Source organism: Cryptomeria japonica, chromosome 10, assembly GCF_030272615.1.
Source record: "Cryptomeria japonica chromosome 10, Sugi_1.0, whole genome shotgun sequence".
NCBI classification, from domain to species: domain Eukaryota; kingdom Viridiplantae; phylum Streptophyta; class Pinopsida; order Cupressales; family Cupressaceae; genus Cryptomeria; species Cryptomeria japonica.
Window position 1 is genome coordinate 590314327 of NC_081414.1, and position 20820 is coordinate 590335146.

At 36.3% G+C, this 20820-nt stretch overlaps 1 protein-coding gene across 4 annotated transcripts in view; it reads left to right on the forward strand.

Moving 5' to 3' along the window:
- Positions 1-19655, forward strand: part of LOC131077829 (E3 ubiquitin-protein ligase At1g63170) — a 62006-nt gene extending 42351 nt beyond the window's left edge. For all 4 annotated transcript variants that reach the window (XM_058015400.2, XM_058015401.2, XM_058015403.2 and 1 more), the window contains 3 exons: positions 18149-18274; positions 18469-18775; positions 18880-19655. In XM_058015400.2, coding sequence (XP_057871383.1) covers positions 18149-18274; positions 18469-18775; positions 18880-19080 — 634 coding nt within the window. In that variant the 3' untranslated portion in view covers positions 19081-19655. The remainder of the gene's footprint in view (positions 1-18148; positions 18275-18468; positions 18776-18879) is intronic.
- Positions 19656-20820: the final 1165 nt, after the last annotated feature.

Sequence of the window (20820 nt, forward strand, 5' to 3'; positions counted from 1 at the left end):
TAATGATTTCAATCTCAAAGTATTTACCGATGCCGATTAGGCTGGTAATGTGGATGACCGGAAGAGCACAACCGGTGATGCATTCTTTCTTGGTGGTAGACTAGTCTCATGGATGAGCAAAAAGCAGAGTTGTATCTCTTAGTCCACAGCAGAAGCAGAATATGTAGCAGCATTTATGAATTGCACTCAGACAATTTGGATGAAACATGTATTAAGTGGTTTCAAAGTCCCTGTTTCTGAATTGGTAAGTATATTTTGTGATAACACAAGTGCAATTAATATTTCCAATAATCCGGTATTGCATGCTAGAACCAAGCACTTCGAGCTCAAGTATCATTTCTTGAGGGAGAAAGTTCAGAACAAAGAGGTTGTATTGGAACATGTTTCCAGTAAAGAGCAATTAGCAGATATATTCAGCAAGCCTCTACCGAAGGCTACATTTACCTATTTAAGAGGTGAATTAGGGGTGCTACCCCTTCAAGAGGTGAACTAAAGGTATTTGCTCCACAACAGTTAGGTATTGCATTGTCAAATCTTTTTAGGATTGGTGTGTTGAAGGATGCTACTCCTCAAATCGGTATATGCGAAAAGGTGAACCGGTATGTTGGAATGTGAACCGGTATATGCAAAGTTTGTATTGGGGTTTCATTTGATATGACTACTGGTTGGTAGTCTCAGCTTCAGGGTTTCCGGTTGATGTATTCCAAGTCTGTGTGATTCGATCGACGACATCTTGTGATGAGTTAGCATTGAAATGAAGATTAGATTGTGTTGCCACGTTAGCCTTGTGCGCGTGAAGAATTTCCTTGAGGATCTTGCATGAAGAAGATTGATTCTATCTACCTCGGGAATGTGCAAAATCTTAGTAAACAGTGGAGAGCGCGTGATGGGTTATCAACTTCCAGAAGCGATGAAGAACGAACGATGGAGAACGTCTTGAGATTTGTTCAAAATTGTTTTACTCCATGTAATGTGTTTGAACGGTCAGGATTGGACCGACTGTATTGTTAACCTAGATGCTTAGGGTTTTAGGTTTTGGCTACTGACCTAATTGTTGTCTATAAGGTTGATGATGATTCTCATTTGAAGTTGTTGGCAAATGAATGTATGTGGGGTGATTCTTGCCAGACCGAAGAAGTGAGTAGAGATTTGCAGAGTGTGATTGCAGATGTAAAGGAACTGAAGCGGATTTGCCTTGGCATTAAGTGCTGTTATCTGATCAATGTATTACCTGTTGACTTCTAACCATTTCAGCAGTTGGAAAATCCCTTTACCGGGTAGCTTTAACAGGCTTTTTGTAAATCCTTTAACAGGGTGAGTCGAAATCATTGAGTTCTTGAAATCCTCTTACAAGGTAACCTTTAACAGGGTTTAACCTCTAACCGGGTATTTAGCCATCCCTTAACCGGGTGATCCCTAGCAGGATTGGTTCCTAGCAGAACCAGTTGTAAAGTTTTTAACCGGACTAGGCTCCTAACAGAGCGAACTTCAGAAGAGTTCAAGAACAACTTGTGGGTTTTCATCCCCACTGTGGTTTTTCCCAGTTGGGTTTCCACGTGAAAAATCAGTGTGTTATGTGTGATGCTTTTTCATGTGATGTTTTAGTGTTTTCTGTTAAGCGGTAATGCAAGCTGATCCAATGGTTATTGTATTTCTGATGTATTACTTGCTTAAGCATATGGGTGAAGTTGAGATGAGATATTAGGTTTTGAGAAGATCTAGATGTTACCGGTTTATGTCTTTCACAGTCATACTATGTTTTACTGGTAGTGCCTTGATTTAGATCGGTGATACTGTTTGCCAGTTAGTGTAGTCTTTGCAGTTTAAATTGTTGAAGAAGTTTTTGTCCATACTGATTCACGCCCCCCTTCAGTATCTATTGGGTATTTATTGTTCATCATTATTCATCAAGATGACACTTGCTAAAAAAACATAGCAAGTATGATTTTTGGCAAAATAAGGACAATCCGGGAGACAGTGAAATCCTTAAAAAATACTTACCCTTCAATTTTGGGTGCTCAAATAGCCTAGGTCGGCTATCATAACAAGTTATTTTAATTCTATAATTTTCTCCTTCAATTTTGTGTGCTTGAACTAGAGGGTTGGCCCAAATTTCTGGTTTCATTTATTAATTGCTCCTTATAATTGATTATTTCAAATCTTAATTACCTTTATCCTGGTCAGCCCCTTGCATTATTTAATCACTCATGCCTATAAATCTGTGACTAGGTTTAGAACTGCTGCGTCTAGGGTTTGGGACCGCTGTGATTAGGGTTCTAATACTGCTGCGACCAGAGGGAATGACAGAAATTGTCCTTGTAGTTGAAAATAGGATTACATTTTTGGATCACTCCTCCCCAATTAGAGGCTTTTGGTGTACAAAAGCTTAGAGACCTAAAAGATGTGAAAATTTCTTTCCAACATCTTTGGAAATACCATTTTGCTTTGGATGAAAGTTGATCTTTCAGCACAACCAACTAGGTTTTTATGTAGTCTTTTGCTTGTTTGCATTTCCTCCTTCTGAAGTACTAGATCTAGCTCAAGCTCCTCCAATGGTCCCATACTCTAGTGGTCTTGGATTGAGCTCTTCCATGATGGTAAAACTGATTTCTCTTCCTCATCCAAGATCAAATGCTTGAACACAAGTGAGCAAGACACCCTTTTGGCTCATTTCTTAATCACAAGTGAGCAAGACATCATTTTTGCCTCCAAACCTGCTATTGTTGTTTTTTGAAGGTTGCTGCATTTTTCTTCAAAGGTGAAGGCTATGAGAGAGAAAAACCTACACCAAGAGGAGACGTTTTGCACGAGGAAGATTTATTTGTCAAAGGTGAGTGATCTTGTAACTTTTTTCAAGTTTTAAAGAATTTGTTCAAAAATTTTCAGTTTTTTCAAGTTTTTTTCTTGAAAATTTTAAAATATTTTTGAAGACCTTTTTATACACGATGTTGTGGGTTATAATGGCGTTTTTTTTTTGTTTTCTTTAAGTTACAAGGTTGTAAATTTGTAATTTTTCTTTTTTGTTATGTTCATATAGAATGGTTGGTAGTTTTAGATTTAGTTGCTCCACATGTGGAGAGCTTATTTAAATCAATGTATTGTCACCTCATTGGTGTCATACAATCATGATTGAACAACTTCTTGGTGGCGGGGGTTATTGTTGGCATTGTAGCCAATGTGGAAATGAGTATAAGAGATCGTATAGTTGAGTGAAAGTTTGTCAAGGGACAAATACAAAAGGGTTGTCAAAGCAACTAATAATGGGATATGTCAGAACAAGAGGACATCGATATTGTAAGTAATAGATCAAGGAAAATATACATTCTTTTTCCAAGAAAGGATAGCAAAAACCCTGTACTGTCTTAACACAACTAGTTGGCTCACATCCTTTTGTACCACCATCTTCTTGAGAAGAGAACCCTTTGTTTCTTGTGATTGAGGCCCGTTGACAAAAACCTTCAAGAATGAGGCAAGGGAGGTTGTCGATGAGAGCATTGTTTGTTGCATTTATGGAAATGGGTTTCTTTTCAACCTTGTTAGATCACCATATTAGTGGGGATATATGGTGATGACAATTACCAATGCACTTGTTCATTATATTAGTCTTTTGGTATGAAAATGTGTGCAACACCTTATCGGCCAAGGAGAAAGCTTTCATAAAGGCATAATTGCAAGAAATCAAGGATACATGCTTGAAACAAGAGTGACTATCATTTTTCATGGGCAATAAGATTGGAAAAGTAGACCACTAATCAATGTCATACTAGTGTCCCCTAAAGGGAGTGATGTTTTTGAAGGCAATAGACAATATCCTCATACTATCCATTGAAATGGTGGGCCCCAAAATTGTTATGTCTTAACGAACATTAAAAATTGTAGGACAGTTGGTTCAGTAGTGGAGAGTACATATGGGCATGTTTTTTGGACATGTGCTGTCCACTCCAACTTGATATTGCAAAAGATTGAGTGGGCCATAGAAATCTACACGAAGGTCGAGGAAATTCAAATGTTTGTGACAAATCATCATGTCACAAGCCATTTTTAGGACTTTCTCCAACTTGGAATTGTTGACAATAATTTTTTTTTTATATTTTAAAAATTTGATTTGTGAGTTTGTTTGCTAATAGTTCTCAATATGATGAGTTTCTTTGCCAATAGTTCTCAAAGTGCAGATTCCAGGGTTTGTCCCAATGGTGTATAGGTTCTTCGATATTGGGGAGGTGGAGTGTTGGTATTACTCCCTTGATTGTTGCTCCCTTGATTGTTGTTGTTCCCTTGGTTGGTAGTACGTTGATAATTGTTAGTGCCTTGATTGGCACTTCTTTGATTTTTTTTTTTGATTGGTAATAGGCCGAAGCCGATAAGGTGTACATACCCTACCCCCTTGTGGGATTTGAACTTGTGACCGCTCTTCAACTCAAGTTGTACAAAATTTGATTTGTCATCTACTTGACAAGTGGGAGGTATTTTTCGTAGCATACCAAATTATGATATTTATATTAGGATTCAATTGCATAGTTCCGAGTCAAACTCATTGATCTAGATTTCATGAGTAGTGGTTCATGCCAACTATTATGAGAATGAATGGTCCACTTAGCACTCATTGCATCTAGGCGATGTTCATAGGGTTGAAGGATTGGGATTTGTTGGGAGGTCACCCATCTTAGTACTACTTTGACTCTTGAGTGCGTAATCTCGAAGTTTTCCCCATGATCAAGCGAACTTAATTTGCTACCCCATTCGCAAAACCTTCAACAAGTGTTGTGCCTTCTGGTCAACCTATCACACTTAGATGCAGTGAGTCCTAGGTGGACCATTTATTCTCATGAGAGATTGGTTTGTGTGAACAGCTTATCGATGATATATGAGTCAATGAGTTTGACCCAAAAACTACGACGTTGAATTTTGATATAAATATCATAATATGACATTGTGAAAAAGTATCTCCCACTTGTTAATGGATGTGCTAAAGGGCTCTATAGGCACAATACTTGTTGAAGGTTTTGTAAATGTGGTGCAAACTAAGTGGGCTGATCATGGGGCAAACTTCATGGCTAAGTGCATAGGAGTCGGAGTAGTATTGGGATGGGTGACTTTTTGGGAAGTCTTGATGCGTCACCCTTTAATCATTGCTCAGATGTAATGAGAACTTAGTGGACCATTCATTCTCATGAGAGATGGGTTCGTGTGAACAACACATAAAATATGGATCTATGAGTTTGATTCAAAAACTATGTAGTTGAATCCTAATATAAATGTAATCTACTTTTTAATATTTTGATTTGTTTTTTTTAGACCAAATTAGGTTGGCAAGACTCAATTTGCATCACACAATTGTTTTGAGACTTGTGAGGGTGTGAGAGGTCTTGAGTGCTATGGTCATCGACATTATTTTGAGTGTATGAAGGCAATCAATATGGAGAGCCCAAATTTGGGTAACATGGGTATGCATGGAATATGTTTTGAGTTTCATTGAGCTTGTTATTGGCATGACTAGGTATGTTGATACAAATCATCTATGTTTGGGTAAAATTTGTGATGACATGGACTCGATGGTTCAAAAAATAAGGACCATAATAGAAGCCAAGGAGCATACTTGCACATATTTCAAAAGAGTGCAAAAGATCATTATTGACTGTTGTAACAAGATGGCCACGCCTTTGCAAATCCTAGCATTTTCTCTGTCTTCAAAATACTATAGCGCAGAGATACTAGAGGTTGCTATTGGGTAAAAGAATATTTCCAAATGTAGTATGCAAAGGTTTGTCTTGAGTGAGTTTAACTACTTCATATCATTAAAGAATCATGATGTTTGTACTCTTTGAGACAAGTATAGAAAAGATGCACATGAGTTGTAGTATGTACATGGCAAAGGCTATTAAATATTCATTTGCTGCCTCTTGACATAAAAATTCTCTCTCAAGTATGCATCTTTTTATTTGCTGCCTTCTGACATAAAAATTCTCTCTCAAGTATGCACCATTTTTCTTTCGTTGCTATAGATTATAATTTTTGTTTTGTAATTGTAAATGTTGTATGCAAATTCAATAGGCCGCGAGTTCTTCAGCTAAGTGGAATTGGAGTACATACTTCTTTATCCTCTCTATTACATGCAACCAATTGGGTGCAAATATGTTGACAATTTGGTCTTTGTGCACTTCAACTTGCGTCTTGTCACATAAGAGACCTAATTACAATGAGGGGGTTTTGAGGAATTGGGATCTAACTCATGAGTGTGCCGATTTATATGCTACGATTACGTAGCTTGCTGAAGTCTCCATAGATGAAGCAACTTTTGCATATGACATGGCTAGTGGGAGTGGCATTGCAGTTTATTCTGGTTCAAATGAAGTTGAATCAAATGTTGACTTTGATGCTCTTGATGAAGATCAATATGAAAATGATTGAATATTTGATTGTTATTTTTATTTTGTATTGACATTTGACAAATCACTAAGTTATCATCTGACAAATCACTAAATTATAATATGGTGATTTGTTGGTCACCCACAACCAAATAATTGTGTCTGTGTCCGTTCCAGGTCGTAGGTAACCCTCCAACAAAATTTATTGAAATGCATTCCCATTGACGAGTTGGGACTGGAAGTGGCTGATACAGTCCTAATTTCTGATTATCGAACATAACTTACACTGCATAATTTTTTAAGTACAAACATATTTTGTCACATCTTTCTAATATAGGGCCTGTACACATACTTTCTGGAATTTGGAAACTGTTTTCATAACCCTAAAGTGACCGGTTGCTCCAGAAGCATATGCTTCTCTTGAAAACACCAATCTTCTCTCTTTTGAAATGCACAAATCTGCACCATGTTCATAATTCTTTGCACAATTCTCTTCCCCAAATGGTTCAATAAGAGATAAAGTAGAAATAGCTGAAACCATTGGTGACTAATAAATCAATAAGTTATTGGTTATACCTTTCTTGTATTTAATAACAAAGTGGAATTGTTGTATGAAGTCTGTCCACTTGTTGTGCCTCACCTGTTGTAGATTCATTTAAGCTTGAAGATATTGAAGTGGTTGATGATCTCTATGCACTATGGTTTCCTTGCCCAAGAAATGATATTTCCACTTTTTAATTGCTTGCACCAATGCATATAACTCTTTCTCAGAAGTGCAACATCTAAGAATGGACTCGTGGAATAATTTGAATGATAACAGATTGATCTTGCATTTTGCAAGAAAACAGCCCCTATAGTGTCATTGCTAGCATCCATTTCCACCTTAAAAGGAAGTTGCAAAATGGGTAATGTTAAAATGGGTGAGTTACCGATGTACTTTCCTCCATTTAAAATTCTTCCCAATACCAGTAACAAATGCAACAGAGTTGCCATGCAAGAAAATGATTTTACAAACTTATGCAAGTATTGAGCTGCCCCAACAAAGCTCCTTGTCTCGGTTACATTTGCAGGCTTGGACTGATTTACAATAGCCTCAAACTTTTTTAAGGTCAATCTCAGGTACACAATCACTAATTATATGTCCAAGATAAACAAAACTCTTTCTAACAAATACACATGTTTAAACAATTAATTGTAGCTTGCTCCAATAAAATTTTAAATATCTTCTACAAATGGTTAAAATGCCCTTCAAATATTTGACTGAAAACAAGAATGTCATTTAAGTAAACTATATGAGACAGCCATCAAGGAGTGCACATATGACCTCATTTGTTAACACAATCCAAACAGAAGCACTAGCCATTCAAATAATCCTTGCCTACTCTTGAACATTGTTATCCAAATATTGTCTTCATGAATCTTACTTGGAGATATTGTAATTGCTAGCATCCATTTCCACCTTAAAAGGAAGTTGCAAAATGGGTAATGTTAAAATGGGTGAGTTACTGATGTACATTCCTCCATTTAAAATTCTTCTCAATACCAGTAACAAAATGCAACAGAGTTGCCATGCAAGAAAATGATTTTACAAACTTATGCAAGTATTGAGCTGCCCCAACAAAGCTCCTTGTCTCGGTTACATTTGCAGGCTTGGACTGATTTACAATAGCCTCAAACTTTTTCAAGGTCAATCTCAGGTACACAATCACTAATTATATGTCCAAGATAAACAAAACTCTTTCTAACAAATACACATGTTTAACCAATTAATTATAGCTTGCTCCAATAAAATTTTAAATATCTTCTACAATTGGTTAAAATGCCCTTCAAATATTTGACTGAAAACAAGAATGTCATTTAAGTAAACTATATGAGACAGCCATCAAGGAGTGCACATATGACCTCTTTGTTAACACAATCCAAACAGAAGCACTAGCCATTCAAATAATCCTCGCCTACTCTTGAACATTGTTATCCAAATATTGTCTTCATGAATCTTACTTGGAGATATGTAGACCATAAATCTGATTTTATAAAATATTTGGCATGTTGAAGCTGATCTAATTAATCATTAGTGTGGCAAAATGTGTGGCAAATTGGAGTGATTTAACTGTAATTTTATTTAGTGCTTTGTAGTCAATGCACATGTGCAGCATTCCATCTTTCTTTGGCACCACCACAATCAGAGAACTACATGGTGAAATGCAAGGTAGTATAACTCCTCGTTCCAAAAAGTCTCACAGCTGATCTTTTATTTCATTGGCCTCTAAAATGTTTTGGCAATATGATCCTATGTTTGGATGTGCACAATTTGGCAATACGTGTATTTCCCTCTTTCTCTTGCCTAGATGTAGTCCACATTATTTTAGTCTGCACCACTATTTCTGCTTTTTTCCCCACATCATTTATCAGCAGTTTTTCTTGTAGCATTTATTAATTGTCTTGCTTGGGCAGCACTCGCCATGGATACCTTAGATTTCCCTACAAATTTACCATCATGTCTTCTACATTTTCCTTTAATTGATATTTGTTCAATCTGCAATAGAAAATTGTATCCCATTCATAGAGATAAGGGCTACCAAGAATGATCCCACTTGCATCTAACAATACAACATCCATGGTTACCTCATCCTTGAATTCCACCAAATATGCAATTTGATTTTGCATTTTATTTTGACCAAAATTTCTACACCTTGTTTAAGCCAAACAGTGGACTGTGGTTTTGGGTGCTTCCTTGTTTCCAACCCAGTTTCTTGCACTATATTATGAAAAAATAATTTTTCTTGAGAACATGAGTATCAAAAAGAGCATCAATTTTTCAAATTTTCAGCTTAAATTTCACATGAAAAAGGCCTGGTAGTCTTGTCCTCATATTGAGCTTCATCACAACCATGTTTGCCTTCTTCTGCATGGTTGTTCATTTGTGTCCAAGGTATACTCAATCTCTTTATCCATTTGTCAAGTTGCAGCACCTTTGTTCTTTTTTATTTTTTTTAAATGGGTGAAACTCCGGTTATAATTTCTAGCTGGCATCTTCATTATGACTCTCCTTTTCACGATATTTGTAATATCGTTTTTCTTTGCCTTTATCACTGTTTTTCATACTACTGTTAGCAGATTTCTTGCCTTAGCATTTTTTTCCCCTTTTGTGAATCCTTTGCCTGCTACCCCTCTCTCTGGTCCTGATGTTTTTCCTTGGGTGAGTTGGATTTGTTTTTATTAATCTACAATTAATGGGCCTCTGCACTTCTCTCATTGAGATTTTGAGGTTTGGCCATTAATACAGCCATATGAAGATATTTGAATAAGCCTCCAAGACACTTCATCAGCATATCTCTTTCCATCACATCTACTCCTAGCTGAACCATTTTCTTTTGGAATTCATGGGTATACTTTATAACACCTTGTCCTCATCATTGATGGAAATGATGCCACTGATTTTTTTTCCCTCTTTGTAGCATATAGGGTAGAAGTGCTTCTTCAACAACTCTTTTAAATCTTCCCATTTTGAAATGGGTCAGGCTTTCCTCAATCGCAAGGAAGTTATATTTGCTTCATACCATTATAATGCATGACCAAATAACTTCAAATGAGAAAAAAAAATTGCTAAGGGGAATTTATTTATTTTAGTTAAAATATACCTTCATTTGAGAAGCCCATTGATCTATCTTTACTGCAATTGCTTGTCCATTGAACGGTTGGATCTGTATGTTGGCTTTTGCTTTGAACTAAATTAAGTTATTGCTGTTTGAGGTCTCACCATGCTCATATGTAAACTTGTATTCCGTTTCTTCCACTTCTGGGGTCTCTTGAATACCCAATATTTGAGTTACAACGGTTAACACACTTTAAAACATATCCATTTTCTCCATACGATGGGAAATCACAACAACATCCGCCTCTAATTTTTCAATCTCTCTTCAGCCTCATCCATATCTCTTCCAACCTCATGTCCTTTGGTTGGAACTCTATGTAGCCTTCACTTTGAACAAAAGTGACTTATCGCTGTTTGAAGTCTCACATGTTCATATGTAACCTTGGGTCCCACTTCTTCCGCTTTTGGGGTATCTTGAATACCCAATTTTTGAGTTATGACCGTCAACACACTTTAAAATATATTCATTTTCTCCATATGATGGGAAAATTACAACGACATCCACCTCTATTTTCTCAAATCTTGCTTCAGCCTCATCCATATCTCTTCCACTCTCATGTCCCATGGTTGGATCTCTATGTTGGCCTTGACTTTCAACAAAAGTGACTTATTGCTGTTTGATGTCTCACCATGCTCACATGTAACCTTGGGCCCCACTTCTTCCACTTTTGGGGTCTCTTGAATACCCAATTTTTGAGTTATGGCCATTGACACATTTTCAACTATATTCATTTTTCCCATATGATGGGAAATCACATCTACCTTTAATTTTTTTAATATCTGTTTAGCCTCATCCATATCTCTTTCTTTTTAATGTCCCATTCTTCTTTGTGCATGATTTTACCAGCAGTTTCCAATCATGGGTTCAAGTCCTCTGAAATCTCCACTGCCACTAGATCATGTAGTGGGTAAAATCCCACTAAAAATGTGATTTAATATCACCTAGAGGGCTTCCAAATCTGTTCTGATGCAAATCTGATCTGTAACTGCTCTAGATATTTGAAAACGGCTCACCAATTATGGCTTTCTAAGGTTAGCTACTCAGAGCATCTTTCAATTGAATGCTAAACAAGAAATACAGTAGCAAAATTAAAGAAAAAGTAAGTCTAGAAATTGAAATAAAACACAAAATTTGGTCTAGAGAAACCCAAAAAGGGGAAAAACTTCGGTTGGATGAGTAAATACTCTCCAGAATCTACTATAACCAATCGGGTACAATCAATATGAATGAACTTCAGCTTAAATCGAATCCTTACAACACTTCTACAAGTGATGAGAGTGATTCCATCTGTCCACAAATTGCTCTGCCTCAATGGTTTGTTCCAACAATGGTTGAACCTGCATAATTTTTCTTTCCATGAAGGTTAACCCAAGTAAATCGCCCAAGTAAATGCTTGAACTTCCCAAGTAATGTAAATCAAGATCTTTGACCTCAGGAAGTTGAAATATATTTATAATTCTTTCTAGTTTTATATTGTTTGTATTCACCTCTCTTGCTAGTACTGTTTGCCTGGGCAACCATGTTGGAGATTGGCAGCGCCGGTTATCACTTCCAGTATGAGGAAGATGAAGTGTTGATCAGATTCCTACAGGCTGACATAGATAACATAAAGGTTGTGATAATTATTGTGATATAATAATTATATTGATAGGCATTATAATTATTATATTGGGATAATATTTGTGATAATATAATTATTATGACATAATAATTATATTAATATTATTATTATTATTATTGAGATTATATAATATAATTATCTTATATTATTGAAGATTATATTATATTATTATGATACAATAATATAATAATATAATTATGTTATATAATAACATAATATAATTATTGGACCAAAAGTGGTGACACTTAGTGAAGGGACACCACCAACATATACATAATTGAATTGATGAACACATACAATGAATGAATAGACAATATGTAGGTGAACACCCAATTAACATATCTAATTGCTTACATATCTGATCATCAAAATTCAACATGGTATCAGAGCGGGTTTCGAAATTTGATCAGAGATGTAAGTTTCCTTCACAGCAACGGAAGAAAGCAAACAGAACAGAAGCCTTGGGAGTGCATGGTATATGGAAACTAACTATTATCTCCTGTTGGCAGACATGTATCTGTCGAAACCCTGGTCGGAAGAAAGCTGGCAATAGATGTGAGCATCATGGATGGGCGAAGTGTCTGAAGGCACACTGGAGAACGAAAATGCTCAGAAATCTTGACCATGCCTGGACGAAACACCACATGGTCAAGCAACCTAGTATTGTAGAAGGATGACCCAATATCAGTCAGAGTTAATGATTTTGCTGGGGACATTTGTAAGTTTCATTATCAGTATGGATATGGGTTATTTTATTCGTGAATGGGAGTTTACAAATTCTGGAGGTTCTCCATTATTGTTGTTGCCTTCGCATTTGTAATATATTCACAGAGATGGCTCATCTCTCCCATTATTGGCATCGCTACATTTATTGGGGGTGTTTAGAGAAGAAAAGGAAGTCACTTCCATATTCATTCCATCTGGGACTGTGTTATCGGTTGATACTTCTTGTTGATGTTGTGATGATGCATATATTCCGATAACAGATGAATAGCGCCTGTATTCTCCTGGGCCGAGCTCATCTAGGAATGTTGTCATTGCCTTGTTTTCTGACATGAAGAATGTATCTTTTGAAGATTGGGAGTTTAACGTAGCCTCCGTGATTTTTATTTTGGGCGAGTCTTCATGAATACGGCTCGTATGCACCAACATTGGTAAATGCACAAGTCAAGGATGGATAGCATGCTCGAGTGTGGGTGGGCGATATCCATCAAATGGTGAAGCCTCTGGCTCATCGCCTCATTGCTAGTCTCCATTCCGCGACCTCGAGTGCTATCGCGACGCTTGCTCGGGTCATCGATGATCACAACCTTCGTGATGCTTTTAGCCGGTTTGGCCAGATCCTTGAGTTCGGCTTCGTGACCTTCAGCGATGAGGAGGCAATGATGGCTCGTCAAGGCTATGAACAACAAAGAGTTAGACGGTAAAAATATTATCGTCAATGAGGCCCAACCCAGAACTGGAGGGGGCGGCGACCAAGAGACGATGATGGATGACATAACTGATGGCGGCAGCGACAAGCCGACATTGATTGCTCTGACTGACAATCAACATCAGCCCATAACCGGTGGGGGCACTGACAAGGAGACGATGAGTGACAAAGAATCAGATTTGACTAATATTACAGTCATTATGGACCAAGTGCATATCGTTGCCCCTGACATTGGCGAACTTTGTGGACCAAGTGAAGAAACTGTTGAATTTAGTGCCAATGAAAGTGTTGAATTAATTTGCAATGAAGAGTACATCGTTTGTGAAAGAACCTGAAATCTTGAACTGTAGATGCATAGTCAAGGTCAGTGGCCGTGGCAGTGGCAACTATGATCTCAAGGACAATTGTAAATGCGCCTGGATGTCTTGTTGAGAGATTTGTTTCTTTGTTGCTCATAATTCTTAAGATTGAGACAAGAGGGCTCTCTCAGTGAGAGGGAGCATACTGAAAGGGGATTTTGTTCTAAATCCCAAGATGATCATATTCTTGCCTAGGGTGTGATCTTATGACAGTAGATCAATGGTGGACATCACTTGATCTTATGACAATAGTCTCCTAAAGCAAGATATCTTCCATGAATGGGACCATGTGAGCAGGGGATGCTTCCGTAACAGAGGGAGCAACTAAGAGGATGTGCTTCTATTGATATCCGAGGATCTTGTTTATATTGGTTCAGAGGGAGTGGACCATGCCAAGATGGTTTCTCTAGTGATCAATCAAAAGACTATGATTCATGAGATGGAGTCCCATTTATGTAGGCTGGAAGTCATGATATTCCTAGATAGATGAATACTTGGTGAGTTTGGAATACACCAAGATTGATGCAGACTCCAACCTGGTATTTCATGAAAGGTCAAAGCATGTGGAGATCAAGTATCACTATGTTAGAGACATGGTGGAAAGGTATGCTATTCACTAATTTATTCTTCTTTTCAAAACATGTTAAAGTGTAAACTCTTGTGATTGCATTTCTCTTTGAGAGAGACTTAAGGAGAAAGCTCTTATCTACACCCTTTGATATGGTTCATGGTGGATGTCATGTGTGCGACTCCATGACAATTTTGGTTCAATGCTTGATGAGCCCCTGTGAACATTATTGTGAGGTGACGATCTCTCAATATTGAACACTTGTACATTTGATCATTATCGTAAGGTGACGATCTTATGATATTGATTGATCATACCATTATGATGGATATCATGAGACGTGATATCTATGGATATGTCATAATGGTTTATATCTCTAGTAGTAATATCTATGGATATGCCATAATGGTGGATATCATGAGACGTGATATCCATGGATAAGCCATAATGGTGGATATTACATAAAGGAGATATTCATGGTGGATTTCATGTGACGTGAAATCGGTGGACATGCCATGTAGTGATATCTTTAGATATACCATAATGGTGGATATCATGTGAAGTGATATCCATGGATAAGCCATAATGGTGGATATTACATGAGGAGATATCTAAGGTGGATGTCACGTGAGGTGATATCCGTGGATAAGCCGTGATGGTTGATATCACGTGAGGTGATATCTATGGATGAGTCATGATGGTTGATATCAAGGTGATATCTTTCCTTTCCACATATGGATGTAGCCATTGTGGTCAACATCACTATGAGGTGATATGTTTTGTGTAGCTGGAAGTATCCTCCCTAGTTGAGAGGGAGTGTTGGAGATTGGCAACGTCGGTTATCACTTCCAGTCTGAGGAAGATGAAGTGTTGATCAGATTCCTACAGGCTGACATAGATAACATAAAGGTTGTGATAATTATTGTGATATAATAATTATATTGATAGGTATTATAATTATTATATTGGGATAATATTTGTGATAATATAATTATTATGACATAATAATTATATTAATATTATTATTATTATTATTGAGATTATTTAATATAATATAATATAATTATTTTATATTATTGAAGATTATATTATATTATTATGATGCAATAATATAAATATAATTATGTTATATAATAACATAATATAATTATTGGACCAAAAGTGGTGACCCTTAATGAAGGGACTCCACCAACACATATATAATTGAATTGATGAACACATACAATCAATGAATAGACAATATGTAGGTGAGCACCCAATTAACATATCTAATTGCTTACATATCTGATCATCAAAATTCAACAAACCAAGCTTTTGTTAGGGTGACCAAACTATCAACAGGGGCGAGCCTGCCAATGTGAGCCAAAACTCTGTTTTTTAAAGTTGTGTACAAAAACCATGTTCCTCTCTTGGATGCTCCAAATTGGTCCGACTCTTCAATAACCTTGTATATGCCTCCTCAATGTTCTCAACTGATAAAAATAACCTCAACACTAAAATATGTTTTAATTAAACTCCTTGATTGGATTAGGTTAAATCTGACATTTCTATTGTTAAATAGGATCCGATTTTTTTAGTAAGAAATAGAAAAATAGACAAAAGAAACAAGAAAAGCCTAAAACAAACAAAAAGCCTGATCACATACCTTGGAATTCCAGTTAAGAAATTCTTCAAAGTCGTCAGTGATTACTTGAAGGCAACTAAAAAATGATTAGAATGTGTTACAAGGGCTAAATACAACAATAATAAGCAGAAAAGTTTAAAAAATGAGGGATTTTCAAGCTATGCTTGATATTTTTTATGCAGTTGATGAGTTCTTCTCATCAATGTGTGAGTATCTATGAGTTTCTGGGTGAGAAGCTCGGTCAATACCTGCTGAGTACATTCAACTAATGAGTCTTGGGAGAAATTTTACCTCCTTTCTAGATCATTTTGTCTGTCCAATCTCTTTTGGGATACCTCCCAGATGCTGTTTTAAGTGCTATCTATAAAATTGCCTTCTGTTCGAATTCTTTGTTCTTTTTTTTTTTTTTTTTCCATTCTAATTCTAAGCACAGCGAGTAGTATTAAATTATTAATAGCAGGAAGTCATATAGGAAAGAAGATATTTGCTCTGTTGAAATGGACATTTGGATCAAATTTGTTGGTGTTTGGAAGCTTTGGCTACGTAAAGGGCCCAAAATGATTGTTACTAGAGCAAGGTAAATACAATCTTTTGTTTTGAATTTAATGGGTTGGGTGAACCTAGGGCAAACATGAACAACTTTTTTTTTAGAATTGTTTTCCACTTCCATCACTAGCTCACACTTCATCCAAGTGGTTCCTCCATTTTTTACCATAATCTGGGCCAGCGTGTCCTTGGGTTTCTAACTGGGACTCCTCTGTTACTGTGGCAATGTGTTACCACTACCCGAACCCTAATCGGTAAATACTTATTAATGTCTTATTGTCTACTATATTCATTCTTGAGATTCCCAATCGTTTTTGTTATAAGATGATTATGAAATAACCAAGAAAAGTACTCATTTTCTGATTAGCTGGAATTTTTCATTGTGTTTTCTAGATGTAAAATGACTTGTATTATGGGCCCTTTTTTGAACCTTTGATTATATGGTTGACCTTTTAGGTGTCCTTCTTATCAGGCTTAAGAGTGCTTTCTCTAATTGTACTTTACCCTGGCTACTGTTTATGGTTTGTGTTATTAAGCTCTTGAATATTACATAGCTTGAATTTTCTACATATCAGTTCACCCTATGCTATTATGCTATAGTCAGCTTCATATTCAAGCTGCTTGCCAATTATTTGGTGATCTGTGATTGGTGATCTGTGAAGGACATACTTATCAATAAGCATACATTTGATATGTTATTTGTTTGATTTAAATATGGGATTATGGGCCTTTTTCATTATAGAGAGTTCAAATATTTTGCCAGTTTATGAAGATGGAAAGTTTTGCCTATGCTAATAATTTATAACTTAACTGGTCACTTTTTCATTTTATTAACCATTTGTAGTGCAACATAAGTTCCTTGCAATCACATCCAATATTAGCCGAATATCAGGTGTTCTACAGATACTTGTTAGCATTAGAAGTAAGTTTTGGCACCAAAGTAATATATTTTCTATTTTTAGACATCTCAGCAAATACATGAGTTGGAAGCTGCCCTAGGAAAACTCTATCCTCATTGCAAGATTTCAGGGTACCGATAGGGTCTTGGTATTTAGTACTAGACGTGGTAGGTATCCTGTGTACATTGTGCATTGATCTATGCTAGAAGCCTTACCAACTAGTGTTTGTGTTTTAGGAGAAATAATAATTGAGGATCCTGTGGACGTGTTGGCTAATCTTCCCAGCGCTACCTTTACTTAACTATGCATCACATTTGTTTCCCATAACCATTCGATATTTTTGTTTATCTTATAAGCTACCTATTTGACGGATCCAGGATCTCATCTATATTGATACAAAACACTGTTTATGTATTTTTATTTTGAGTAGAGATGGTGAATTCAGCACTTCAGTTGTATGCATAGATGAATTAACTTCAGCTGTATTATTTCTGTAATGTAATTATTTAATCAGTCATTAGTTTGGTCATCTATATGTTTGTGTCTTTCTTTCACATTGAAGGGTAGTTTAAATGTAACTCCATTTAACATGTACCTCACATTTACAGACATGGTTTAATTGATTTGAGATGGGTCCACTTCTGTTTGCTTTTTCTCGAACTGTACGATTATCCAGAAGCATACTATCTATGGATAACTAATTCACCTTCTCTGCCAGGGTCTGGCAGTGGTGGTCCTCACAGGGTTTGGGTGTGTAGCACATGAAGGGTTATGGATGTTCTGTTTGCATCGCGACTGCTTAATTAGAATGTTATGATTTATAGTTATACATCTTCTTTTGTGATCAGGATTTTTCATGTCTAGGCTGAATTTGTTCTAATGTTTGATCAAATTCAGATAAATGTTTTGTGAATTGACTGGATCATTTCAAAGACTGTGTCAACTTTTCTTACTGTCTGCAAAGATCTAATGTATTATTTGGAGATCAAAGGGCTGTGTGAAAATCTAAAAGCATCTCTCAATATTTAAAGGCAGATAAAACATCATATATCTCTGATATTCCCTTGTGATGTTGCAGGCTTAATGTATTTGTAGAACGGTTCAAAATGGCATTGGATTGCTTCTTTGCTGTTTGGTTTGTTGTTGGTAATGTGTGGATATTTGGTGGTCATTCGTCCTCAAGTGATGCTCCAAATCTTTACAGGCAAGAATAGCTCTTCAAAATTCTACTTATGTAGTATGTGTTTTCTGTATATTTAATTACCTTTCTGTATATTTAATTACATCTCTTCACAAGAACCAAATCTATGTTAATTTTAACTGCTAATGGACTAATTTAAAAGCCACTGAAGCTGTTGTAAAGCTTCTTACAACCTAGATTTTGTGGATTCTGTGCAGGCTGTGTATTGTATTTCTTACATTAAGCTGTATTGGTTATGCTATGCCTTTCATTTTATGTGCAACAATATGCTGCTGCTTACCCTGTATCATATCTCTCCTTGGACTTCGGGAGGATCAGACCCAAACAAGAGGAGCTGCACCTGAAATAATTGGTGCTTTGCCAAAATATAAGTTCAAAGCAAAAAAGTCAACTGAAGGAAATGGAAGCAAAGATGACAGCGAAAATCACTCAGAGAGTTCAGGTGAGGGTGGCATTATAGCAGTTGGTACTGAGAAAGAAAGGTCTGTTTCGGGCGAAGATGCGGTATGTGCTATTTTATGTAATTGGAAATATAAATTGAACTTAATTTTTTGTAGTAAAAATTGTAGACCAAGAACTGCTCATGTGTTCCTATCGTCAAAATGCAGATGTGTTGTATTTGCTTGGGCAAATATAAGGATGATGAGGATCTGAGAGAGTTGCCCTGCACACACTACTTTCATGTTGAATGTGTTGACAAGTGGTTGAAAATAAATGCATCTTGTCCTCTTTGCAAACATGAAATTGGAGAATCCAGTGAATCAGCATCAGAATCTGTTGGAGATATAAGACAGAATGGAAATGGATAAATATTGGATTGAGGTAGAGTGAATCAGGGAGAACTAGTTACTTAAATTTTATGTTGTACAGACGGGTTAAAAATCCAGGACATAATCATCAATTTTGACTGTTTTCTAGTCATATCCAACATATTTTGGCCATGTTGTAGGCAGATGGCCTACAACTAAAACACTTAGGAAGGAATTACCAAAAATCTTGTAAGAAAGACCAGCATTGTTTTCAGCTGCTAATAGGAAAAGTGCAATTGAAATACAAAAGGTCCACTGTTTCACTATCGGGAAGGTGCAGCATATGGATCTGATTTGCAGGGTACCACATGAAGAAATTTAACAGTTAAACTGCAACCACGCAGCAGTTTCAAAAGTTTGTGCAATCCAAGCCATGACTAATTGGGGTCAATTAACGGTGGCCATATAAGGCCGTTAGACAAATTCTAAAGGTTATATATTTCCAGAGTGCAAGCTAGCGTGTCAATAGTTTTTGAAATTTTTGAAATCGTGTGCAGTATTTAGTAAGATGCTGTGTGTAATTTGGATAGACATTATCTGTTTTTTTTGTTTACAAAATTCTGCATTCAAATTTATTGTTTAGGCCAACAATGCTGTATTCGTGATTTTTCCTCGTTCTGAGTTTTTCTCTAAAGTATTATTATCTGAAATTGGTTTCTCTATGTACTGCATATTTTCGTAGGTTCTCTATTATTATATCATATTTCTCATGTTAATATTCATTATGGTTTTTGTGCTTACTTTTAGAATGATGCAAAATTGGATATTGACTTTGTATCCAACTTTCTATGATTCTGATTATGATATTTTATATAAGATTGGTAAAGTACAGAATGCCAATTGTTGCATGGATGTGAGGCTACGGGGTGTATGGAGCATAGTGTTGAGAATCTTCAATTTTGAGACTCTTCGGATTGGTCATAAAATTTGCAACGAGTCAAAATGGATTGATTATCCAAGATTTACCAACTCTCGGCAAGACTCTTCGAGTTGAAGTATCTGATTCGGCTGCTAAAACTCCTATTTGCAGTTAAAAGACTTGATTTGGATCAGCCTTTTTGCTGAGTTTTGGCCAAGTTTAGTTTTTTGTGAAGTGGGGAGCATCAAACTCAACATGCACATTGACACGGAGCTGTGCATTTACATGTGACTATTTATTGGAGAATTATGGTTGCAACTGTCGTAATATGTGCCTAGGGAACCTCAAACCACTTTGGGATGCAATATTTTGATCTATACAGTGTAGTGAGTTTAACAACAGAGTTAAAAAAAGTTTCATCTTGGAAGTGAGAACTTCAGAATGAAAGAAGCATTTTTCTCCCGAACAACTAATAAAGAAAATTCCTTACATAACAGTGCTGATTGCTATTTAGCTTGAATGTTATCCTTTACTATTAGTCACTGATTACTGCAGGTGGCACTAATGTTGTGAATTCTGCTGATTGTACCATTAGTGCAATATGGGTCATGGATACTTGATGGACGTACACAAGCAATTTTTGCATTTGATTGAAATTTGATTAGACTTTTAACTACTGCTGTAAATAGTATTGTTAATGCAAATTCTGCTAAGTGCATCATTAATTCGACGTGATTAATGCAACATATTAGGCATGCAAGTGATTTTTTGCTAAGCGATGAACTGTTACAATCATCATGCAAAGTCAACCATCTAATTGTCAAAATGTCGCATGGAATATCAATAGTCACACAACCAAAAATTGGCAATACGATGACATC